The following is a 27122-nucleotide window of genomic DNA, read 5'->3' as shown; positions in this document are numbered from 1 at the left end:
GTGGATGGTTTTTACGCTTGTTATATAAAAACTACAATATAATTCTTATCGGCCGCTTTAGCTAAATGCATGCATTTTTTACTATATGCTTTGACACGGGTTTTTACATGTATTTATATGGGTAACATTAGGAAATTGTACACATGGGGTGATCTACAGTTTTTAACTGCATTGCCCATACCAACATCCGTCTCCTGTTGGTAAATGCAGTGTAACTATGTATTCGTTCAGGTCTATACCTGGAAGAGGAAAAAGCAGCCAATCTGTTCACTAGGAACTGGTGACCTCACAGGGAAGTGAGGCGGCGGCTGTAATTATAGTTATATCCTATATGGGCATTGTACATTGTAAATCGGCTAAGATGGTGTTAGCCTCATCTTCTGGGTTTACAATAGGATTAATATGTTTAAAAAAATTCCCTTAATTAATTGCAGTTTTAATTATTTTTCTATAGCGTGCCAGAGAAAATAATGTCTAACTGAGAATCTGGAAGAATTATAATGATGACGGGAAAAAGAAGCGTTTTAGCGAGACCTAAGAAATGACATGTAATTGTCCTGAAATCATATTTAGTGTTCGGCTAGATTGTTGTATAATTCATTGTAAAATTATAGTGGGAAGTACATCATAAAATAAAAAGAAGTCTATGATTAATTCATTAATTTATGTCGCAGGCATAAAATAAGAAATATTGTCCAAAATGAATTTTAGCCCAGAATTAAATGATGTGGCGTTTGCAATGAGGCCGTATATATTCCAGATATACTGTGAATTTATCCCTGGGTAATTAGAATATATGAGAAGTCAAGGCTCCGAGTGATCGCTTTTCTGTGTAAAATAATATTTCTGTCAACGTTTTATGTGCGAGACTCAATGATCGGTCAACATGCGGTTTTTTAATTGAAAAGTTGTGGACATAACAAGTGGTCTGAAAACCAGCGTCCTCTCTACTTTATGTTCCGTGTACAGAGTTACAGTGCTGGCTCCGGATGTCAAGTCAATGGGGCTTATTCTCTGCATATTTGATTTAAAAATAAATACATGAGCAGCACATAAATGAAACATGCGGAAAGTTTTTTCGTGTGTGTTTTCTTCATCTGTTTAAATTCCGTGTGTCAGCATAGGGATCAGTAATCCCTATGTATATACCCTGTGTAATAGGGTTAATAGTTAATGGAGGATTTTACTCATTACGGTTGGCGGGTCGTGGAGTGAGTTCTATATCGCAGTGATACAGAACAAAGTTTGCCCCCTGTTACTCAGTGTGTCTTCTCAGTCTCACCGGCACCATGACGCTGCTGGACAGGAGTACCAGCCATATGCACAGCCATGACCACCGGGATATGCATGTGCAAGCGTAGGCTACTGGAGAGGGATCACAAGGATCCTTCTCCGAAAAACAAAAATGTGAAAAAGTTGCATATAGGCTCCAATGACTAACACCGTCTGAGGACTAACAGGGGCCAAGCTCCATAAATGGTACATTTTCCACTCATGGAAAGGTACACTGACTGCTTTGGCAAATGAAAACAGAAGCCTCCTTGTTAGATAGCCCCGGTGCTTCCAGTACTGTAAATCCCCATGCCCTCCTATTCTAATTGTGTACTGCTTTTACTCCCTTTCTCCTTGTACTGACCCTGTACACCCTTTTCACATTTTCTCTTAAACCTATACACACCTTTTCTCACGTTTCCCCTGTCCTGATTCTAAGAATTCCCTTCTCAATTCCTCCTGCTCAGACCTTGTACTGCTCATTCTTGCATTCTTCCTGCCCTGACCCTGTACTCCTATCTCACCTTCCCCGTCCTGATCCAATACTCCCCAATCTCACCTTCCCCGTCCTCATCCCATACTCCCCAATCTCACCTTCCCCGTCCTGATCCCATACTCCCCAATCTCACCTTCCCCGTCCTGATCCTACACACCCCCATCTCACCTTCCCCATCCTGATCCTACACACCCCTATCTCACCTTCCCCATCCTGATCATATACACTCCATCTCACGATCCCTGTCCTAATCCTACACACCACCAACTCACTTTCCCCGTCCTGATCCTACACCCCCCCATCTCACCTTCCCCATCCTGATCCCATACATCCACATCTCACCTTCCCCGTCCTGATCCCATACTCCCCAATCTCACCTTCCCCGTCCTGATCCCATACTCCCCAATCTCACCTTCCCCGTCCTGATCCCATACTCCCCAATCTCACCTTCCCCGTCCTGATCCCATACTCCCCAATCTCACCTTCCCCGTCCTGATCCCATACTCCCCAATCTCACCTTCCCCGTCCTAATCCCATACTCCCCAATCTCACCTTCCCCGTCCTGATCCTACACCCCCCCCATCTCACCTTCCCCGTTCTGACCCATACACCACCATCTCACCTTCCCAATCCTGATCCTACACACCACCATCTCACCTTCCCCGTCCTGATCCTACACACCCCCATCTCACCTTCCCCGTCCTAATCCCATACTCCCCAATCTCACCTTCCCCGTCCTGATCCTACACACCCCCATCTCACCTTCCCCGTTCTGACCCATACACCACCATCTCACCTTCCCAATCCTGATCCTACACACCACCATCTCACCTTCCCCGTCCTGATCCTACACACCTCCATCTCACCTTCCCCATCCTGATCATAAACACTCCATCTCACGATCCCTGTCCTAATCCTACACCCCCCCATCTCACCTTCCCCGTCCTGATCCTACACCCCCCCATCTCACCTTCCCCATCCTGATCCCATACACCCCCATCTCACCTTCCCCATCCTGACCCGTACACCCTCATCTCACCTTCCCCGCCCTGATCCTGTACTCCCCCATCTCACCTTCCCCATCCTGGTCCCGTACACCCCCATCTCACCTTCCCCATCCTGATCATATACACTTCATCTCACGTTCCCTGTCCTAATCCAACACACCACCAACTCCCTTTCCCCGTCCTGATCCTACACAGCCCCTATCTCACCTTACCCATCCTGATCCCGTACATCCACATCTCACATTCCCCGTCCTGATCCTACACACCCTCATCTCACGTTTCCCGTCCTAATTCTGTACACCCCATCTCATCTTCCCCATCCTGATGCCGTACACCCTCATCTCACCTTCCCCGTCCTGATCCTGTACTCCCCCATCTCACCTTCCCCGTCCTGATCCTGTACTCCCCCATCTCACCTTCCCCGTCCTGATCATATACACTCCATCTCACCTTCCCCGTCCTGATCCTACACACCCTCATCTCACCTTCCCTGTCCTGATCCTACACACCCTCATCTCACCTTCCCTGTCCTGATCCTACACATCCTCATCTCACCTCCGTCCTGATCCTGTACTCCCCCATCTCACCTTCCCCGTCCTGATTCTACACACCACCATATCAACTTCCCCGTCCTGATCCCGTATACCCACATCTCGCCTTCCCTGTCCTGATCCTACACACCCCCATCTCACCTTCCCCGTCCTGACCCGTACACCCTCATCTCACCTTCCCCGTCCTGATCATATACACTCCATCTCACCTTCCCTGTCCTGATCCTACACACCCCCATCTCACCTTCCCCGTCCCGAGTCCGTACACCCCCATCTCATCTTCCCCATCCTGATTCCATACACCCTCATCTCACCTTCCCCGTCCTGATCCTACACACCCCCATCTCACCTTCCCCGTCCCGAGTCCGTACACCCCCATCTCATCTTCCCCGTCCCGAGTCCGTACACCCCCATCTCATCTTCCCCATCCTGATTCCGTACACCCCCCCATCTCACCTTCCCCGTCCTGATCCTACACACCCCCATCTCACCTTCCCCGTCCTGATTCCGTACACTCCCCTCCCCCCCATCTCACCTTCCCCGTCCTGATTCCATACACCCTCAACTCACCTTCCTCGTCCTGATCCCCCCCCACCATCTCATCTTCCCCATCCTGATTCCGTACACCCTCATCTCACCTTCCCCGTCCTGATCCTACACACCCCCATCTCACCTTCCCCGTCCTGATTCCGTACACCCCCATCTCACCTTCCCCGTCCTGACTCCATACACCCCCATCTCACCTTCCCCGTCCTGACTCCATACACCCCCATCTCACCTTCCCCGTCCTGATTCCATACACCCTCAACTCACCTTCCCCGTCCTGATCCTGTACTCCCCCCCCCTCCCCCACCCACCCCATTTAATCTTCCCCATCCTGATTCCGTACACCCTCATCTCACCTTCCCCGTCCTGATCCTACACACCACCATCTCACCTTCCCCGTCCTGATTCCGTACACCCCCATCTCATCTTCCCCATCCTGATTCCATACACCCTCAACTCACCTTCCCCGTCCTGATCCTGTACTCCCACCCCCCCCCCCCCATCTCACCTTCCCCATCCTGACCCGTACACCCTCATCTCACCTTCCCCGCCCTGATCCTGTACTCCCCCATCTCACCTTCCCCATCCTGGTCCCGTACACCCCCATCTCACCTTCCCCATCCTGATCATATACACTTCATCTCACGTTCCCTGTCCTAATCCAACACACCAACAACTCCCTTTCCCCGTCCTGATCCTACACGGCCCCTATCTCACCTTACCCATCCTGATCCCGTACATCCACATCTCACATTCCCCGTCCTGATCCTACACACCCTCATCTCACGTTTCCCGTCCTAATTCTGTACACCCCATCTCATCTTCCCCATCCTGATGCCGTACACCCTCATCTCACCTTCCCCGTCCTGATCCTGTACTCCCCCCATCTCACCTTCCCCGTCCTGATCCTGTACTCCCCCATCTCACCTTCCCCGTCCTGATCCTGTACTCCCCCATCTCACCTTCCCCGTCCTGATCCTGTACTCCCCCATCTCACCTTCCCCGTCCTGATCCTACACACCCTCATCTCACCTTCCCCGTCCTGATCCTACACACCCTCATCTCACCTTCCCTGTCCTGATCCTACACACCCTCATCTCACCTTCCCTGTCCTGATCCTACACATCCTCATCTCACCTCCGTCCTGATCCTGTACTCCCCCATCTCACCTTCCCCGTCCTGATTCTACACACCACCATATCAACTTCCCCGTCCTGATCCCGTATACCCACATCTCGCCTTCCCTGTCCTGATCCTACACACCCCCATCTCACCTTCCCCGTCCTGACCCGTACACCCTCATCTCACCTTCCCCGTCCTGATCATATACACTCCATCTCACCTTCCCTGTCCTGATCCTACACACCCCCATCTCACCTTCCCCGTCCCGAGTCCGTACACCCCCATCTCATCTTCCCCGTCCCGAGTCCGTACACCCCCATCTCATCTTCCCCATCCTGATTCCGTACACCCCCCCATCTCACCTTCCCCGTCCTGATCCTACACACCCCCATCTCACCTTCCCCGTCCTGATTCCGTACACTCCCCTCCCCCCCATCTCACCTTCCCCGTCCTGATTCCATACACCCTCATCTCACCTTCCCCGTCCTGATCCTACACACCCCCATCTCACCTTCCCCGTCCCGAGTCCGTACACCCCCATCTCATCTTCCCCGTCCCGAGTCCGTACACCCCCATCTCATCTTCCCCATCCTGATTCCGTACACCCCCCCATCTCACCTTCCCCGTCCTGATCCTACACACCCCCATCTCACCTTCCCCGTCCTGATTCCGTACACTCCCCTCCCCCCCATCTCACCTTCCCCGTCCTGATTCCATACACCCTCAACTCACCTTCCTCGTCCTGATCCCCCCCCACCATCTCATCTTCCCCATCCTGATTCCGTACACCCTCATCTCACCTTCCCCGTCCTGATCCTACACACCCCCATCTCACCTTCCCCGTCCTGATTCCGTACACCCCCATCTCACCTTCCCCGTCCTGACTCCATACACCCCCATCTCACCTTCCCCGTCCTGACTCCATACACCCCCATCTCACCTTCCCCGTCCTGATTCCATACACCCTCAACTCACCTTCCCCGTCCTGATCCTGTACTCCCCCCCTCCCCCACCCACCCCATTTAATCTTTCCCATCCTGATTCCGTACACCCTCATCTCACCGTCCCCGTCCTGATCCTACACACCACCATCTCACCTTCCCCGTCCTGATTCCGTACACCCCCATCTCATCTTCCCCATACTGATTCCATACACCCTCAACTCACCTTCCCCGTCCTGATCCTGTACTCCCCCCCCCCCCCCCCCCCATCTCATCTTCCCCATCCTGATTCCGTACACCCTCATCTCACCTTCCCCCGTCCTGATCCTACACACCACCATCTCACCTTCCCCGTCCTGATCCTACACCCCCCCATCTCACCTTCCCCGTCCTGATCCTACACCCCCCCATCTCACCTTCCCCGTCCTGATCCTACACCCCCCCCATCTCACCTTCCCCGTCCTGATCCTACACCCCCCCATCTCACCTTCCCCGTCCTGATTCCGTACACCCCCACCTCATCTTCCGCATCCTGATTCCATACACCCCCATCTCACCTTCCCCGTCCTGATCCTCTACTCCCCCCCACCCCCCATCTCACCTTCCCCGTCCTGATCCTACACACCCTCATCTCACCTTCCCCGTCCTTATCTTGTCTTGTACACTCCCATCTCATCTTCCCCATCCTGATTCCGTACACCCCCATCTCACTTTCCCTGTCCTGATCCTACACACCACCATCTTGCCTTCCCCGCCCTGATCGTACACACCACCATCTCAACTTCCCCGTCCTAATCCCGTACATCTACATCTCGCCTTCCCCGTCCTAATCCTACACACCCTCATCTCACCTTCCCCGTCCTGATTCTACACACCCCCATCTCACCTTCCCCGTCCTGATTCTACACACCCTAATCTCACCTTCCCCGTCCTGATCCTACACACCCTCATCTCACCTTCCCCGTCCTGATCCTACACACCCTCATCTCACCTTCCCCGTCCTGATCCTACACACCCCCATCTCACCTTCCCCGTCCCGAGTCCGTACACCCCCATCTCATCTTCCCCATCCTGATTCCGTACACCCTCATCTCACCTTCCCTGTCCTGATCCTACACCCCCCCATCTCACCTTCCCCGTCCTGATCCTACACCCCCCCCATCTCACCTTCCCCGTCCTGATTCCGTACACCCTCATCTCACCTTCCCCGTCCTGATTCCGTACACTCTCATCTCACCTTCCCCGTCCTGATTCCATACACCCTCATCTCACCTTCCCCGTCCTGATCCTCTACTCCCCCCCCCCCCCCCCCATCTCACCTTCCCCGTCCTGATCCTACACACCCTCATCTCACCTTCCCCGTCCTTATCTTGTCTTGTACACTCCCATCTCACTTTCCCCATCATGATCCTACACACCCTCACCTCACCTTCTCCGTCCTGATCCAAAACACCACCAACTCACCTTCCCCGTCCTGATCCTGTACCCCCATCTCACCTTCCCCGTCCTTATCTCGTACCCCCATCTCACCTTCCCCGTCCTTATCGCATACCCCCATCTCACCTTTCCTGTTCTGGCCCTGTACACTCCATCTCACCTCCCCCCTGTTCTGGCCCTGTACCCCCATCTCACCCCCCTGTTCTGGCCCTGTACCCCCATCTCACCTCCTCCCTGTTCTGGCCCTGTACACCCCATCTTACCTTCCCCCTGTTCTGGCCCTGTACCCCCATCTCACCTCCCCCCTGTTCTGGCCGTGTACCCCATAAACAGCAGATAAATGGAGTCTCTATTGATGACACATACAGCAAGCAGCACAATGTCATGTGACCTGGTGCAGCCAGTCAGACGTCAGGTTTCATCTAGTACAGTTGGGTGGTATTCAGTATACCGGTTCTTGGGATCCCGGCGCACAGTATACCGGCGCCGGAATCCCGACACCTTTTCTACCTCTTGGAGGTCCACCCAAGTTCTGTGTTTGCTGAATACAGCAGTCTGATTTGCTCCCGGGGGTAATTACCATGTTATCAGAAACAGTGTCACTCGGCGTCACCTGATCATTGCCACAGGCGACAAGGGGCAATTCCTGCAGTACAATCTCCAGTGCTGTACTATGCACCTGGTGTGCTGCTTAATGTCACCATGCAGTCCTAGCCAACGCTGTGCACACCTGCAATGTGCTTTCACGCTCCGGGTGCAGTGCTGTACTATGCACCTGGTGTGCTGCTTAATGTCACAGGGCAGTCCTAGCCAACGCTGCGCACACCTGCAATGTGCTGTCACGCTCCGGGTGCAGTGCTGTACTATGCACCTGATGTGCTGCTTAATGTCACAGGGCAGACCTGGCCAACGCTGCGCACACCTGCAATGTGCTGTCACGCTCCAGGTGCAGTGCTGTACTATGCACCTGGTCTGCTGCTTAATGTCACCATGCAGTCCTAGCCAACGCTGCGTACACCTGCAATGTGCTGTCACGCTCCGGGTGCAGTGCTGTACTATGCACCTGGTGTGCTGCTTAATGTCACCATGCAGTACTAGCCAACGCTGCGCACACCTGCAATGTGCTGTCACGCTCCGGGTGCAGTGCTGTACTATGCACCTGGTGTGCTGCTTAATGTCACAGGGCAGACCTAGCCAACGCTGCGCACACCTGCAATGTGCTGTCACGCTCCGGGTGCAGTGCTGTACTATGCACCTGGTCTGCTGCTTAATGTCACCATGCAGTCCTAGCCAACGCTGCGTACACCTGCAATGTGCTGTCACGCTCCGGGTGCAGTGCTGTACTATGCACCTGGTGTGCTGCTTAATGTCACAGGGCAGACCTAGCCAACGCTGCGCACACCTGCAATTTGCTGTCACGCTCCGGGTTCAGTGCTGTACTATGCACCTGGTGTGCTGCTTAATGTCACCATGCAGTCCTAGCCAACGCTGCGTACACCTGCAATGTGCTGTCACGCTCCGGATGCAGTGCTGTACTATGCACCTGGTGTGCTGCTTAATGTCACCATGCAGACCTGGCCAACGCTGCGTACACCTGCAATGTGCTGTCACGCTCCGGGTGCAGTGCTGTACTATGCACCTGGTGTGCTGCTTAATGTCACCGTGCAGACCTAGCCAACGCTGCGTACACCTGCAATGTGCTGTCACGCTCCGGGTGCAGTGCTGTACTATGCACCTGGTGTACTGCTTAATGTCACCATGCAGTCCTAGCCAACGCTGCGCAAACCTGCAATGTGCTGTCACGCTCCGGGTGCAGTGCTGTACTATGCACCTGGTCTGCTGCTTAATGTCACCATGCAGTCCTAGCCAACGCTGCGCACACCTGCAATTTGCTGTCACGCTCCGGGTGCAGTGCTGTACTATGCATCTGGTGTGCTGCTTAATGTCACCATGCAGTCCTAGCCAACGCTGCGCACACCTGCAATGTGCTGTCACGCTCCGGGTGCAGTGCTGTACTATGCACCTGGTGTGCTGCTTAATGTCACAGGGCAGACCTAGCCAACGCTGCGCACACCTGCAATTTGCTGTCACGCTCCGGGTGCAGTGCTGTACTATGCATCTGGTGTGCTGCTTAATGTCACCATGCAGTCCTAGCCAACGCTGCGCACACCTGCAATGTGCTGTCACGCTCCGGGTGCAGTGCTGTACTATGCACCTGGTCTGCTGCTTAATGTCACCATGCAGTCCTAGCCAACGCTGCGTACACCTGCAATGTGCTGTCACGCTCCGGGTGCAGTGCTGTACTATGCACCTGGTGTGCTGCTTAATGTCACCGTGCAGTCCTAGCCAACGCTGCGCACACCTGCAATGTGCTGTCACGCTCTGTACTGTGCACCTGGTGTGCTGCTTAATGTCACAGGGCAGTCCTAGCCAACGCTGCGCACACCTGCAATGTGCTGTCACGCTCCGGGTGCAGTGCTGTACTATGCACCTGGTGTGCTGCTTAATGTCACAGGGCAGACCTGGCCAACGCTGCGCACACCTGCAGTGTGCTGTCACGCTCCGGGTGCAGTGCTGCGTTTCTGTATAGCAAACATCACACGCCGAGGGTTCTGTCTTCTGCTGTGGGGGGGACTATATACAGTATATAGAGAGATGTGATGTCCTGTGACAGACCGCTACATACAGCAGTAACATGTCAGTCAGGGTCATGTATGTTCTCGTGCACTGACGTCTGAAAACTTCTCTGTTTTTTAGGATTAGAGATCCCGTTCATGATGATGCCTCACCCCCTCCTCCCCGTGAGCCTCCCTCCTGCATCCGTTGCCATGGCAATGAATCAGATGAATCACCTTAATACTATCGCCAACATGGCTGCAGCTGCTCAGATGCACAGTCCTCTGTCTAGGGTGGGAGCGTCTGTCATAAAGGTAAGGACAATAGGGCCGGCTGATACATTGTGGCAGATCTTACATGCTGCGTCGTGTTACATTGTTACACCCTGCTCTGTGCAGCATCACACTGTCACACCGTGCTGTGTGTATCCGTCGCTGCAGTAGGTAACCAGGGTGTCTGTGGCCGGTGCCAGCTGTGAGGCCATCCTGCGCAGTGACATGCGCAAATGCACCATCCGCCGCCTCAGATCGGACACCTTCGCAAATTTGAATAGAAAATGAGATATGGGAAGGGAAGGAAATTGAGGGGGGGTGCATTGCTGTCAGCTGGTAAACACAGCGTGCGTGACTGTGTGATGCTCCTCTGGCCACAGGAAGGGTTCAGAGAATAATACGTATGGATTTGGCTCTGCATTCACCTCTGTATGTTATTGCATGTCTTTACTATGTGACAAAAAGAGGCATTTTTAACTAGAGATGTGTGCGGCCTCCCCCCCCCCCCCCCACACCCCCCCAATAATCATTGCAAAAAAAAAATCGACAAAAACAGCTAAAATCATTTACTTTTTGCAATCCAAATCCCAAACTTCAGATTTAAAATCCAAATTCCGAGCCGCAAAAAGATCCAAATTCGGATCGGATCTGGTCCAGGTTTTGGTTCAGTTTGGATCCTTAGAATTCGGGTTGGATTCAGATTTCTGGAGAACCAAACCGCACATCTCTTGTTTTTAATGCCTTCGTTCCTGCTGGATATCAAGTAATTCATTGTCGCGATGGAGTCGATATAGATTTATAGTTGTAAATTAAATTACCGTAGGTGGTACCCATGTTTATAAATAAGTCATCTTTATACCAGGTTGCGTTTATATACTGTAGTGACAATTAATGGTTTGTTAAGTTGGAGAAAGTTGGGGAAGGGGCAGCGGGTGTTTGTTAAACTCGCCAGCCAATCAGTTTATTACTGAGATGTCCAACGACAAATCATTGCTAATTGCTCGGACACCGCACCTCATCCCCAGGCGTCCGCAACACGTAGGCTAAATATTTAGGGGGAAAAATGTATCTTGCTGTTTACACGTCCAACGCTAGATCTCCAGCCCAGCGCCGAGAGGTCTTACCATAAATGATGAGAAATCTCTGAGATGAAGATGTATGATGACTGTGCGACCTGCGTTTGGCGTGGTGGGACTATAGTTGGAATGCGTGCGGCATGACAATGACTCTGCATACAGTGCCGCATATAATTATCTGGTGTAACCCTGGCCTCTGCCTCTTCCTGTTGGTAATGACCAGTGATACTCTTCTTAATGTGAGGGAATAAATGTTATGTTTGGTTTTACTCCGGGTGTCGCCTTCCGGGGTTAGGCGGCTGCTGGTATGTCATGTTTGACATGTAATTCCTTGCAGCCTGCAGTGGATCAATCAGATCAGACTTCCCTCGGTCTTCTCTGGCTGGTTCATGTTCCACAAGAAGCCCCTAACCCCCCACCCCCAGCAGTTGAGCGGTCAGAACTGTAGAGATCCCCTCCCATACCGCTCTCACTGCCTGCCTGACAGATACAGCCTGTCTTTTCCACCCAGCCCTGTACGTCTATACCATTCTGCCGTGGCGATGAGCTGCCAATCCCAACGTGTCCCAGGGTGGGGGGGCTACACACAGATATGGAGGGGGTCAGAAATGATAGAGGCGTCTATTCATAAAGCAGTGAAAAGAGTAGAGAAGTGAGCCAATGGAGTAGTTGCCAATGGCAACCAATCAGCTGCTCTGTATAATTTTATAGTATACGAATTATAAATGTTACCTCAGTGTTGACTGGCTCACTTCTCCACACTTCTCACTGCTTCATGAGAAGAGCCCAGAGAGAGATGAGGGACAGAGACGAGAGAGTGGACAGTTGGGTGGGACTGAGATGAGCCAAAGGGGTTGGAGGAGTGACAGAAATGGAGGAGAAAGATGGGGGGGAGCAGAGAAAAGAAAAGAAAAAAAGCAGGTTGGGGGACAGAGAAATATGATGGCCGGGGGGGGGGGGGACAGGGATTGGAATGGTTGGAGGACCGCAAGGGAAAAACCCTGCAACGCCGGGCATGGTAGTGACTAAGCCAATGATGGGTCCACAATACTTATCTATAGAAATGTCACAGCAGCTGCTATACTTTGGTTTTATTCTGTACCTAGGCCTCCTGCATGTGCCTTGGTCTGTCCTGATGGAAGTGATGCTCCTATATTTTGGGCTTCACAATGTGAAATGCCTGAAATCTGATGTAAGTGCAGCAGGAGCTCTTGTCGCTGAGAGAAATGTGTCGTTTAAAAGCAATTATGTAGCACCGCAATTACCACACAGACCCTTTGGGTGACCCGATCCATTTCACGTCCACTTTCAAAGACAATGGCTCTTTCTGCAGAACACTAGCTCCGGAACACACATCAGCCTTTAGTTCTGGCTCAGATCCCTTTAGTGTTGGCGCTGACATTAGCGTTTGTAGCCGATGTGTAATGTCGCCATAACATGAATGGGATATAGTAATCTGATCATTAGGCCTCAAAGATTCCATTTATGATCCAACCTGAGCAACTGCTGTGGAAAACTGAGGTTATGATGCCGCACACGACCTGTATTCCAAGTTTTCTTTCCGGTCGCGGTGCCGAAACACACAACGCAACGCATATCGCTCCTCACAATGCAGCCTTATGATTATACGAAACATCTTGTCATTGAAAGTAGTGCGGTCGGTCAGGCTGGGGGATGGAAAAGCGCTGCATCGTTAGGGTGATGGAAATTGCGCCATCTCTTCCTTGCCCGTGCGGTTTGTTTGGTGTCTGTGCAAATCATTCAGATTATTTTGTGTGCTGAAAAATGGGTCAACATACTGAAAACTTTACTCACACCGGCAATTTTAATTTTTTTCAGTAGTATAACATGCCCTAGTTTTATATATATATATATATACACCTGTGCTCAGGTAATCACTGTTCCTATGAAGTGCATGCATGTTTTGTTGCGTCACAGAGAGAGACATACCTGCCAAGTGAGTGTATTATTATCCTATATCACAGAAACGGACGTTACACTCGGGTGTGCCCAGGGCTTTTGCAGCCTCTTTCCCCACCCCTAAACCCTCCGTAACTGCTCTCCTGGGGCGCAGGTTATAAGGGGCATTTGGCGGGTGTGATCTCCAGACTGCACACTGATTTGGGATGAGAGCTGACCAGACAGCTGGCCGGTGTGGAAATCGCTAATAATTAAGTTTATATCCAGGTTTAGTGCAGGAATGACTTTTTGATTATCACTGAGGTTTGGAAATGGATAAACTCCCTGGCCAGAGGTACTATCTGCAGGAAACGGTATTTGTAGCACTTATAATAACCTCTTACCTGGCCCCTGGCCCACGGAATCCGTGTTATAACACTGTACAAAGCTTCTCTCCAGCTCTCATTACCGATTATCGCCGCTACTTGTTCAGCGGAGCATCTGGAAATTAATGTTTTGATGGAACGGATAGGAAATAGTTGCGAGGAGGTGGTGTAAGTGTGCCAGCAGCTGGTATTAACTCTGCGAGGACAGTATACAGTCCAGGGCCTGCCTGCTTCATACTCCACCTCCGCACCCCCTGGAGAAGCAGCTGCGTAACTGAGCGGCTATTCTGTCTGTGTCAGGCCAAACACAAAGTAACTGATAATCAGAATACTGACTAATACGTGTCGTCTACATTCAGGTAACTTTATTTCTGGTCCTGTCATTGTTCATTCAGATTTTTGCTTGTTTGGTGCGGACATACAGTCCAAAAAGTCCAGATTGGCCGTCTGGGGTGGGCGGCCAAACAGTGCACATTGTCGTTCTTTTAAAGCGCAAGTGAACGTTCATTGGGTGCAGACATTTAATTAGTGAACCTAGAACATACCTATGACAGACACACTTCTCTCCAAATTCTTAAAAATGGTCCCTTCAGAATACTCCGAATGGGGTACTTGCATTTCATGGTACCCCCTACTTAGTGTAGCAAATGGGGGGGGGGGGCTCTGACCATTAACATACTGTGTAACCTGGAGAAAAACTTTTCCAGATTGTGCCCAACCGGTGTAATAATAATGAAGTCTATGGGAGTAATTCAGACCTGATCGCAGCAGCAAATTTGTTAGCAGTTGGGCAAAACCATGTGCACTGCAGGTGGGGCAGATGTAACATGTGCAGAGAGAGTTAGATTTGGGTGGGTTATTTTGTTTCTGTGCAGGGTAAATACTGGCTGCTTTACTTTTACACTGCAAATTAGATTTCAGTTTGAACAACCCCCACCCAAATAGGCACATGTTACATCAACCCCCCCATCCTGCACTGCACATGGGGGGTCATTCCAAGTTGATCGCTCGTTGCCGATTTTTGCAACGGAGCGAGTAATGCGAAAATGCGCATGCGCATGGTACGCAGTGCGCATGCGCAAAGTATTTTAGCTCAAAACTTAGTAGATTTACTCACGGCAGAACGAAGAATTTTCATAGTTGAAGTGATCGGAGTGTGATTGACAGGAAGTGGGTGTTTCTGGGCGGAAACTCATCGTTTTCACGGCGTTTGCGGAAAAACGCAGGCGTGCCAGGATAAAATGCGGGAGTGGCTGGAGAAACGGGGGAGAGGCTGAGTGAACGTTGGGCGTGTTTGTGACGTCAAACCAGGAACGAAACTGACTGAACTGATCGCTATTTATGAGTAGGTCCGGAGCTACTCGGAAACTGCTAAGAATTATTTATTCGCAATTCTGCTAATCTTTTCGTTCGCACTTCTGCTAAGCGAAGATTCACTCCCAGAGGGCGGCGGCCTAGCGTGTGCAATGCTGCTAAAATCTGCTAGCGAGCGAACAACTCGGAATCACCCCCATGGTTTTGCCCAACTGCTAACAAATCTGCTGCTACGATCAGGTCTGAATTAGTCACTATGTCCGCATCAATAGCTACAAATGTAACAAAGTAACAAACGTCTCTTTTAAAAGATTTTTACTGCATAATAAATAAATGAGATACATTACAATTAGAATAATATTTAAAAAGGTGGCGTGAAGTAAACACTTCAATAGAACTGCAACATTATGAGCATGTGTAATATATCACCGCAGTCCACTGTGCAACTGTGGTTCGTAGGGTCAATGCCTCAAATAAGTTCTCCCAGCATAGAGCCTGTAGAAGGATATTATCCACATTTGGGGCACCCGCCGCTGTACCGCTAGATCATTATTACACAGTTGGACGCAACCAGGAAAAACATGCTGCGCGTGTGTTTCGGATTGGTCAGTAGAGCGGCTGTCCTATTCTGCTTTGCTGCCTGCTGGTGTATATTATACTGCAGGTGGAAACTATAGGTTGGTACTAGTGCCATGTAGAAGTATTCAGACATCACACTGAGATACTTGTGTGTTTTCTGTGCAACTTGGAGACCAGATCTCTGTACAGTTCATATGAAACTCCCATATCACACAGGCCTGGAGGTGACACCGTGCAGGAGGAAACGGAGAATCACCATTGCTCTGCCCCCAGTGATGTAGCCAGGAACATGCAAGGTGTATCACTGTGTTCAGAATTCAACCATCCAGTAGACATTGCTCCGCTCCCTAAGAAGTAATGTAACGCCCCAACGTCCTGCTGCGTAGCTGCCGCTGTTCGACTTAGGGTAGACTGATACATTCTCTGTTTGTCAAGATCCAGCTACACTATGTAGACAAAAGTGATCGCTCACATCAGCCCCTGCCCCATAGGAGCTTGCAGTCTAAATTCCCTAACACGTTACACACACTAATATACATTTATTATACATTTTAGTCAAAGCCGAGTACCTTACCAGTAAATATTTGGGAGCGTGGGAGGGAACCGGAGTACCCGGTGGAAATCCACACAAACTGGGGAGAACATACAAACTCCACACATGAGCTATTGGGGCTGGCTTTTTAAAAGCTTGTTTCTCCTCTGTGCCTCACTGCGTGCACAGGTCCCTGTTTTATATATAATACCAGCCCTAGCATTGTAAGACCTGCTACAGCATTTAGAAAGCGAGTGGGGGGTGCTCCCTTGATATTCCTGCAGCTCACATTGCGCATTGTCTCCGCTAGCCAGACTGACAGTGCGAAGGAAAACTATCAATTATATGTGTCACATCTAGACAGATAAATGAATTAAATATCCAGACTCTTTATAAACATTCGGAAACCGCTTCCACTGTGAAATGCCATTTACTCCTCCTGGAGCTAATTAAAAGATTAACATTTCGAAGAGTAATTACAGTTTCAAATACTTCACCGTCCCAACGCCTCGCACTATAACACAATGATTGCTTACCTCCCACTTCCAGATCTGCCCCTGGATCTAACGCAACTTGTTACTTAAATAGTTTGGTTGACGAGTTAAGAGGACGTTCCTGATTGGCGGCTAGGCCCTCATTCAGTTTGCGTTGGGTGTTACTCGGGGGCTGCGCCTCCGTCCAATCAGATTTTATTGTGGTTTTCTCCCATTGGACGATGTCTGATCAGAACAGGATGAAGATGGTGAGTAATTATGGGTACCGCTTTGTTCTTGGTTTTTTTATAGGCACATTACTGTACTATTGAACACATTATAGGGTAAATGCTTATTACCTTACTACCCACCAGCCAGAAGTACCAGGAACGGCCCCCTAGGTGTGAGGGCCCTTTTATTCAGGGGACCATTGGCGCTGGAAACCTCAAGTGATATGGGTCAGTGTGCAGCAATTTCAATACTAGCAAAAGAAAAGCACTATTGTAATTTTGCCCCAATTTAGTCAAAATAACGGCTGCGGATGTCCATGTGTTTATACATATGGTGCGCAGTGGTGGCTGGAGTTACGGAACGTTAAGGGGAAGGGATGGAAAATGGGGCTACACAACTACAAATGCAGGCTGTGAAATCTGCCTCACCTGCCATAGTCTATTTACTCCAGAGTTTTCATTATAAAAATGATTAAAATAATACAAAGAAGATATTTATCATATATGCTTTGTATTTTTCATATATTTTTTAAAGTCAAAACTCTGTGGGGATACGTTAGTATGACAGGAGAAGCTCTGCCTCGCCCCACCGCACGTCGCTGCCCCTGTCCTGGATTTGGAAGTTTGGTGGTATCCTGGGTAGGATGGTGGTAACAAAGGATGACAAAATCCGTTCTTGGAAACGCGTGTCATCTAATTCAAGTGTTCTTAAGGTGGGTACACACTGGTAGATATATCTGCCGATCAATTAATCTGCAGATACAGCAATGGATGGATCGGGCAGTGTGCTGTGCATACACACCCGGCCGATCCGTCAGGGACTGACGTCACGAACTGGGCGGGCGTGTACACACGGCTGCCCAGTTCAGCTGTCAATCACCGCCGGCCGCCGCAGCATGTGTACGCGTAAACACACAGCGACACGCCAATATATCCGTAGATATATTGGCCGTCGGCTGTGCTGCGGGGCCGGCGCGATACGTCTGTGAACGACGGAGTTCACAGACGTATCGCCCGTACACACTGGCCGACGGCCCTGCGATATATCGGCCGTTCACGAGAACGGCCGATATCGGCCAGTGTGTACCCACCTTTAATATCTCCAAGATGTTCTTAATATCTCCTTTGTTAAATAAATAAAATATAATCTAAACCTAATATTTTCGGCGTCAATTTAGGACTCTTCATAATTTGTCCCTGATAACTAATATCCCTTTCACACCACCAATGCCGGATCCCACCCGGGTGCGAACTGGCATTGGACACTGCTGCAGGCTTCCCCGACTCGGCAATATGTCGGCGGGTTGCCATAGTTGCCGTGGGCGGAGCCAGCAGCAGGGGCGGAGGCGGTGCTGGGAGATGAGATCATCTCCGTGCCGCCTCTCCCTGTTGTAGTGAACGGGTTCCGGGTCGCATCGACCCGGGAGCCCGTTTACGCAGCCACTGACCCGGTATTCAACCCGGGTATAACACTGCTTTATTCCCGGGTCGAATTGCCGGGTCAGGTGACCCGGGATTTCGGCTATGGCGCTTTCACACCGCATGCTGATTTGTGTCGACCTGGCAATATGCCGGGCCGATACCGGGTTATTTGTGCGGTGTGAAAGGGGTATAACATATTTCATCTCCGCTGTTTGCTGGGGCTTTTTTATAAACGCAGCCGTCACTGCAAATAGTAAAATGGTTTCTTTTGATGCTGATCGTAGCGGTTCCTCTGCCGGATTCTCCCCCCACTCAGCCACTGCGCATGCGTTCCTGTTGGGCCGTCCATGTGCTCAGTAGATGGTGACGGAGAGGGATCCAGGAATCCATCTCCAGCAAAGATTTAGCCTATAGACTACAGCGGCCGTCGCCATCTCAGGAAACTGGCGTTTCTGCAGGACGTCTGGGGGCAAGATAAGGATGGTCGCTTATACGGAAAGAGGATAGATCCACGCGATAGTCTCCTGCGATTGTGCTGGGCACTCGTATACGGCTACTAATCAGTATAGAAAATAAAAGTATAAAATCTCCCCAGAAATCGCAACACGCACACAGAAACAAAAGCCATCAATAAATGGCGGCTTAGTGGGCCTCCAGGTTCTTTTCTGCCAGAACATGATGTTTTGCACTATTTCACATTAAAGTGTCAAGAGCGTTCGTAGCACACAACCGGCCGATCCGCCATATATAGTCTGGGCATGCTGCACACACCCTCTGCCTATGTGACAACACCCTGTTACACCTCAGCCTCGCCCGTACTTGCGTGCCCACAGTTCTGGACCCTGCGCAGTGCGAAAACGCAAGCTATTCCATTATATCAGTATCTGTGCCGCGCTAAAGCTGATCTTTGCACAAATAGTTAACAGCGGCCATTCATCCCCACGATAATATTTTTCTTATGAAATCATAACTCCAGTATTGGCCCTAAAAAGCCCATTGGCTGCGTCAGCGTCCGCGGAGAATCTAGCATTAGCAGGGAATATAAAGTATATGGAGTGAGACAGGGCTGTAAAAGCCACAAATGGCGAATAAAGGCAGAACACCAGCGCGGGAGAAATGTTGACACTTTCAGATTTTGTCATTTTCTGATACAAATGTCCTCATTGATTAGCTGCAGATACCGTTAACCCTGTGTTTGGCATGTGCCGGTGACGTGAAGACTTTTGTTCTCAGTTGTAATAAAATAGATTAACTTGCAGTGAAATTTTAACTAGGCTGAGCCAGAACAGTAGCTGCCTAATGATGCAGCGCGTATTGCTGCTAAGTAGCTGCATGCTGATTACAGGACTGAGAAATGCTCCTGTACTCAGAATGGGGACGGTGCTCTGCAGGAGCTGTAGGGAAGCGGAGCACTGATATGGCCCAACACAACCAATTCCAGGGGGCGCTATTCCCTACCTGCTCTCAGGGTAGCTTTGCTCAGTGTGAGACGCTAAATGCAGGCTTCAGTGTAGGTATTCAATGCTTTCAGTACACAGACCTTGACAGGTGCCCCGACCCTCGGTATCTCCGACAGGTGCCCCGACCCTCTGTATCTCCGACAGGTGCCCCGACCCTCTGTATCTCCGACAGGTGCCCCGACCCTCGGTATCTCCGACAGGTGCCCCGACCCTCGGTATCTCCGACAGGTGCCCCGACCCTCGGTATCTCCGACAGGTGCCCCGACCCTCGGTATCTCCGACAGGTGCCCCGACCCTCGGTATCTCCGACAGGTGCCCCGACCCTCGGTATCTCCGACAGGTGCCCCGACCCTCGGTATCTCCGACAGGTGCCCCGACCCTCGGTATCTCCGACAGGTGCCCCGACCCTCGGTATCTCCGACAGGTGCCCCGACCCTCGGTATCTCCGACAGGTGCCCCGACCCTCGGTATCTCCGACAGGTGCCCCGACCCTCGGTATCTCCGACAGGTGCCCCGACCCTCGGTATCTCCGACAGGTGCCCCGACCCTCGGTATCTCCGACAGGTGCCCCGACCCTCGGTATCTCCGACAGGTGCCCCGACCCTCGGTATCTCCGACAGGTGCCCCGACCCTCGGTATCTCCGACTGGTGCCCCGACCCTCGGTATCTCCGACAGGTGCCCCGAGCCGCGAGTATTACGACAGCTTTTCGTCAAATCGGGAATTCCCCCTTAATGAATATGTCGGAACCCCTTCCGACCTAAATCTGTCGGAAGCTGCCGTCTTTCCGAAACTTATTGAATATACCCCTTAATGTTAATGGACCTGCTTGTGCGCAGCACAGTCTGAACCCCACACACAGATGTGTACTCGTACACCTAGCCTCAATACGCCATGCGGTACGAGACTCCTGGCGCGAGTACGCTACCAGGTCCTGTGTGACTCTGCGCTGAGCATATTTTATGCATCTTTTGTCCTAAAATTGCATCGTAGTTGCACACGGTTGTGACAAGCCGCTTCATGAGACCACACTGATTAATTTGATATGTGACACGTGTATATCTGTGTGCGGCGGCTTTTACGGTGTAGACAGACTTCCTGTCGTATGCGTGTTGCCGCGGAGCTTTATATGGCAGCGATAACACACAGACCATTTAGAATTCGGAGTGTGTTAGTTAATGTACAAGTTTATCTTCATTCATTTGAAGATGTTTATGTACTGCTGGGAGTTAAATTAATTAGCATTTGCGATGATATCCATCTTCTTCTGCGGGAAGTACGGCTGCGAGGTCAGATTATGAGGAATCTCTTAAATGAAGAGCAGACGGATAAGTACACAGCAAGGTCTGAAACCGCGGCCATCTCCAATCAATAATATTTTATTTGCTTGAATAACTCCCATTTAAAGATTGCATATATTGGCGTTTATGTGATTTCCGAGGGTTAATATACTGTAATTTGGTTTGTTTAGCCGTGTTTGTGAGAAAACAGTTGGCAAACTCTCCCTAGTTGTTCATTCAAATGGCCATTACAGATAATGTGATAGAGGAGATTGCATGCCTGGTGGCAGATATCCAGCCCGGAGCCTGAAATCGGAGCCGTCGCAGGAAGAGGGGACTTATTCCACTGAACCAGGGGGAGACCAGGGATAGGGGCACCCGCTTACTATGTAATTCTGGGGGAGAGATGTACTAAGTCTTGAAAAGTGATTCATTTCACGGTGATAAAGTACCAGCCAATCAGCTCCTAACTGCCGTTTTAAAGGCTGGGTTTGAAAAATGACAGTTGGGGGCTGATTGGTTGGTACTTTATCACCGTGAAATGTAAACATTTTTAAGGCTTAGTACATCTGTCCTCTTGCCTGTTGCAATTTTATACAGAGAAAGAAAAATTGCATATAGACCGGAAGGGATATGATTTGCGTAGGACTAAGCGTACAGTGCGTTTCCATACACGCACACAGAATACATAACGTGGGCGTCCGTTTGAACGGGTGGGTTTTCAGCGCCTGCTCGAAGCAATGCATTGCTGGAGGATAGTCTGATGCAACATGGGAGAGCACTCCAATAGTGAGGGGCAGCACGGGAGAAGTCTTGGATTATGGAATAAGATGCGGCAACCGGAGAGGGTGAAAGCTGGCAGACCGGAGACCGTGGGAGAGTGTGTGTATGGAGATGTACGGAGGAGTGGAGTTGGAGAGGGCCTTATATGTGAGGAGTTTAAAGAGGATTCTGAAGGAGAAGGGGAGCGAGTGCAGGGCTGGGGGGGGGGGCAGATGTTGGGGCAGCGGGAGAGGAAGATAAGTCTAGCTGCAGCATTGAGTACAGTTTGGAGAGGAGAAGATTGGAGCCAGGGAGAGGGGAAGGTTGCAGTAGTTGATGCGAGAGATGAGCAGTGAATGGACAATGGATTTGGCGGCATCCTGGAAGAGGATGGGTCTGATGTGAGCGATGATGCGGATCTGGAACCGACAGGATAGTGCATAAGACTGAATGTGGCAGACAGCGGAGTTGGGTAACAGAGGAGAAGGTGGTGTTGTAGACCGCAATAGAGAGGTTGGGGGTGAGGAGAGTCTAGATGGAGGGAACTCAGTGATTTCATTTTGGCTTTGAGAAAGAGCTCGGACATCTAGGAAGAGATGTCGGAGAGGCAATTGGACGCAGTGTCCTAACTCCAGCGCATTCACTTAAGGCGTTCTGCCGCCAGTTTTCCTTATGGTTTCAGCAGGCTGTGTCTTTCCTAATGCTGATAAAAGATTCTGCCCATATATGCTGAAGATCCGCACATCTGCGCATGGAAGCCCTGCCCCGCCTGCGCGTGGAAGCCCCGCCCCGCCTCTGCGTGGACGTGTGCGGTCCGCTTACAGATTAATCCCTGCACACAAGTGACCTGCGTCTGTGTGTGTATGTCTGATCCGTCACATGCACACAGCCGCTGATGGATTACTTTGGCGTATGCACAGTATGCTGAAGTCCGCGAGACCTGTGCGCTTTTCCGTTTGTATCCAACTCAGAACAAGGCCCTTCAAGCTAATGCTTGTACAGTGTACCCTGAGCTGCGGCGTATGGACTCTGACGCTGCGGCGTATGGACTCTGACGCTGCGGCGTATGGACTCTGACGCTGCGGCGTATGGACTCTGACGCTGCGGCGTATGGACTCTGACGCTGCGACGTATGGACTCTGACGCTGCGGCGTATGGACTCTGACGCTGCGACGTATGGACTCTGACGCTGCGGCGTATGGACTCTGACGCTGCGGCGTATGGACTCTGACGCTGCGACGTATGGACTCTGACGCTGCGGCGTATGGACTCTGACGCTGCGGCGTATGGACTCTGACGCTGCGACGTATGGACTCTGACGCTGCGACGTATGGACTCTGACGCTGCGGTATATGGACTCTGAGGCTGAAGTCTGATCACTTTCCGTTGACGGAGTCTTTAGTGTTGAGACACTGAGGATGTGGGAAGCTTGGTACATACACGCCACATATCCCGCTCTGCGTTACAGTGACTTTTAGTTTATTGTTCTGTATTTTCCACATTTCCTTCATACATTTACACATTGCCCATATCTCTGCACATCCCTTCTTATGTCTAATGGTTTGTGCTCCTTATTTTCTCCTCCATCACCTTCCCTCCGTCATGGGTGCACTTATGTCAGGGGGGATGTCACAGGGGTCATCTTTTACGGCCAGCAGTAATGGCACACAGATGTTTTACCCATTGCCATATGTGGCTTCTGCTTTATGTCAGTGGGATTGGCTGTAAAGCTGCTATTTCTAATTAATACATATGAAAGGCTGTGTGCTATTACTAAGCTGAATAATATATACAAAATAAAGGTATTGTTTGTAGTATAACCACAATCTCTCTCTCCTTTCTCTGCCGCATGTTAGGGTGAGGGGCTTCTATAGCAGACGCAGAGTGACTGACAGTCATGCAGATATAAACATTGTGATATGGTAGCATCGTGCACATGATCAGAGCCAGTGATGTCACAGCAGCTTAAATCACTGTTGGATGAGCGTATTTCACCTGTATCAGGTCCCCTAAGAACATGATTCTAAAGATGATGTACAAGATTTAGCTATCTGTAGTAAATAAGCACATAATACTTTTTAATAGTGTTGCAATACAATATCTGGGTAACACTGAACAGCGTATTTTACTCCTGCGGTTCCCATCTGGTCATTGCCATTTTTACTGTTAATTTAAAGGTCATCATATATAGGACTTAGGCCCAGATTTATCAAGCCTTGGAGAGTGATAAATTGCAAGGTGATAAAGTACCAACCAATCAGCTCCTAACTTCCATGTTCCAGGCTGGGTTTTAAAATGACAGTGAGGAGCTAATACTTTATCACCGTGCTCAGTGGCAAACGCAGGATTTATGGAAGGGGGTTTCCAAATCCAGTCCACAATCTCCTACTCTACAGAACATTGAAGCAAGTGCGGGAGTCTGGGGGAACGGTAGAAGAACCCAATAACAACCCTGGACATTAATGTAAACAATGTTTTTTTTAAATGCTGGATACTGTACGGAATACAGTATTAATATTTAACACTATAGTTTGTCTATAGTATAGGCTGTATCAAATATATTTAAATAATATAAATAAGTGGTCGGGAAAAGGTTAAACATACCATAATAAATAAATACACAAACATAATTGAACCAGTACTGAACTTTCTAAGCACATTCTCCCACCTCATGGTAAGGCTCCTGTCTTTTCTTCTTGGTAGCTACTCTCTGGTCCAGTGCACTGATTGAGACCTCATATCCACACATACAGCAAATGTGGTAGAAGAAGCTGCGATCACTGGACATGTGCAGCAGCTCTGCTCTGTCTCTTAAACTACATGTTGTGGCTGCAGTAATCATATTATATACTATGCTATTGTTGTCATAATTTGAGCCACTTGACAAGAGAAACCCCCCCCCCCCCCCCCCCCTGCGTTTGCCTATGGTGCAATTTATTACTCTCCAAGGCTTGATAAATCTGGGCTCTGGTAGCAACAGGGAATTCAAGGTCTAATATTGGTTAGTAAATGAGAAATTCAAGTTTAGGGAGCAGTAAAACCAAATGAAACCTGGTGTTTAGCGCACCCATCCGCAGCGCTGACCCTGCTCTGAGGTTCCGTCACAGCGAGAGACTCATCCGCTTCTGTACGCCTTATGCAGTCAGAGTCCTAGGAGATGACACAACGTCACCCTCCAAGCCGCCTGGCCCATTATAATAAACCTACTTTATACAAACTGATTTTGCTTCTAAAATATTTTTGCCTATACTAAGTTGTTGTTTTGTTTTCTCTAACGTCCTAGTGGATGTTGGGGACTCCGTCAGGACCATGGGGAATAGCGGCTCCGCAGGAGACAGGGCACAAAAGCAAGCTTTTAGGATCACATGGTGTGTACTGGCTCCTCCCCCTATGACCCTCCTCCAAGCCTCAGTTAGGTTTTTGTGCCCGGCCGAGAAGGGTGCAATCTAGGTGGCTCTCTTAAAGAGTTGCTTAGAAAAAGTTTTTAGGTTCTTTATTTTCAGTGAGTCCTGCTGGCAACAGGCTCACTGCATCGAGGGACTTAGGGGAGAGATTTTCAACTCACCTGCGTGCAGGATGGATTGGATTCTTAGGCTACTGGACATAGCTCCAGAGGGAGTCGGAACACAGGGCTCGCCCTGGGGTTCGTCCCGGAGCCGCGCCGCCGACCCCCCTTGCAGATGCTGAAGATGAAGAGGTCCGGAACCAGGCGGCAGAAGACTCTCAGTCTTCATCAGGTAGCGCACAGCACTGCAGCTGTGCGCCATTGTTGTCAGCACACTTCACACAGCAGTCACGGAGGGTGCAGGGCGCTGGGGGGGGGCGCCCTGGGCAGCAATGTATAATACCTGTATGGCGAAAAATACATCACATATAGCCCTTGAGGCTATATGGATGTATTTAACCCCTGCCAGATATCTAAAACTCCGGAGAAGAAGCCCGCCGAAAAGGGGGCGGGGCCTATTCTCCTCAGCACACAGCGCCATTTTCCCTCACAGAAAGGCTGGTGGGAAGGCTCCCATGATCTCCCCTGCACTGCACTACAGAAACAGGGTTAAAACAGAGAGGGGGGGCACTGATTTGGCGATATGTATATATATTAAAATGCTATAAAAGGAACACTTATATAAAGGTTGTCCCTGGATAATTATAGCGTTTTGGTGTGTGCTGGCAAACTCTCCCTCTGTCTCCCCAAAGGGCTAGTGGGTCCTGTCCTCTATCAGAGCATTCCCTATGTGTGTGCTGTATGTCGGTACGTGTGTGTCGACATGTATGAGGAAAATATTGGTGAGGAGGCGGAGCAAATTGCCTGTAATGGTGATGTCACTCTCTAGGGAGTCGACACCGGAATGGATGGCTTATTTATGGAAATTACGTGACAATGTCAACACGCTGCAAGCCGGTTGACGACATGAGAGGGCCGGCGAACAAATTAGTATCTGTCCAGGCGTCTCAAACACCGTCAGGGGCTGTAAAATGCCCATTTACCTCAGTCGGTCGACACAGACCCAGACACGGACACTGATTTCAGTGTCGACGGTGAAGAAACAAACGTATTTTCTTTTAGGGCCACACGTTAAGGGCAATGAAGGAGGTGTTACATATTTCTGATACTCCAAGTACCACAAAAAAGGGTATTATGTGTGAGGTGAAAAAACTACCTGTAGTTTTTCCTGAATCAGATAAATTAAATGAAGTGTGTGATGATGCGTGGGTTTCCCCCGATAGAAAATTATTGGCGGTATACCCTTTCCCGCCAGAAGTTAAGGCGCGGTGGGAAACACCCCTCAGGGTGGATAAGGCGCTCACACGCTTATCAGAACAAGTGGCGGTACCATCTATGGATAGGGCCGTACTTAAGGAGCCAGCTGATAGGAGGCTGAAAAATATCCTAAAAAGTATACACACACATGCTGGTGTTATACTGCGACCAGCGATCGCCTCAGCCTGGATGTGCAGAGCTGAGGTGGCTTGGTCGGATTCCCTGACTAAAAATATTGATACCTTTGACAGGGACAGTATTTTATTGACTATAGAGCATTTAAAGGATGCATTTCTATATATGCGAGATGCGCAGAGGGATATTTGCACTCTGGCATCAAGAGTAAATGCGATGTCCATATCTGCAAGAAGATGTTTATGGACACGACAGTGGTCAGGTGATGCAGATTCCAAACGGCACAAAGATGTATTGCCGTATAAAGGGGAGGAGTTATTTGGGGTCGGTCCATGGGACCTGGTGGCCAGGGCAACTGCTGGAAAATCCACCGTTTTTTACCCTAAGTCACATCTCTGCAGAAAAAGACACCGTCTTTTCAGCCTCAGTCCTTTCGTCCCTATAAGAGTCATATCTGACCAGGGATAGAGGAAAGGGAAGAAGACTGCAGCAGGCAGCCCATTCCCAGGAACAGAAGCCCTCCACCGCTTCTACCAAGTTCTCAGCATGACGC

General features: G+C 50.2%; 1 protein-coding gene across 6 annotated transcripts in view; it reads left to right on the top strand.

Annotated features, from left to right (window-relative positions):
* Positions 1–27122, top strand: part of DACH2 (dachshund family transcription factor 2) — a 731638-nt gene that overhangs the window by 472081 nt on the left and 232435 nt on the right. For all 6 annotated transcript variants that reach the window (XM_063938387.1, XM_063938386.1, XM_063938385.1 and 3 more), the window contains one exon: positions 10130–10302. In XM_063938387.1, the coding sequence (XP_063794457.1) occupies positions 10130–10302 (173 nt within the window). The remainder of the gene's footprint in view (positions 1–10129; positions 10303–27122) is intronic.

The sequence above is a fragment of the Pseudophryne corroboree genome, chromosome 8 (genome assembly GCF_028390025.1).
Source record: "Pseudophryne corroboree isolate aPseCor3 chromosome 8, aPseCor3.hap2, whole genome shotgun sequence".
NCBI lineage: Eukaryota > Metazoa > Chordata > Amphibia > Anura > Myobatrachidae > Pseudophryne > Pseudophryne corroboree.
This window is presented reverse-complemented; position numbering and strand designations above follow the sequence as displayed.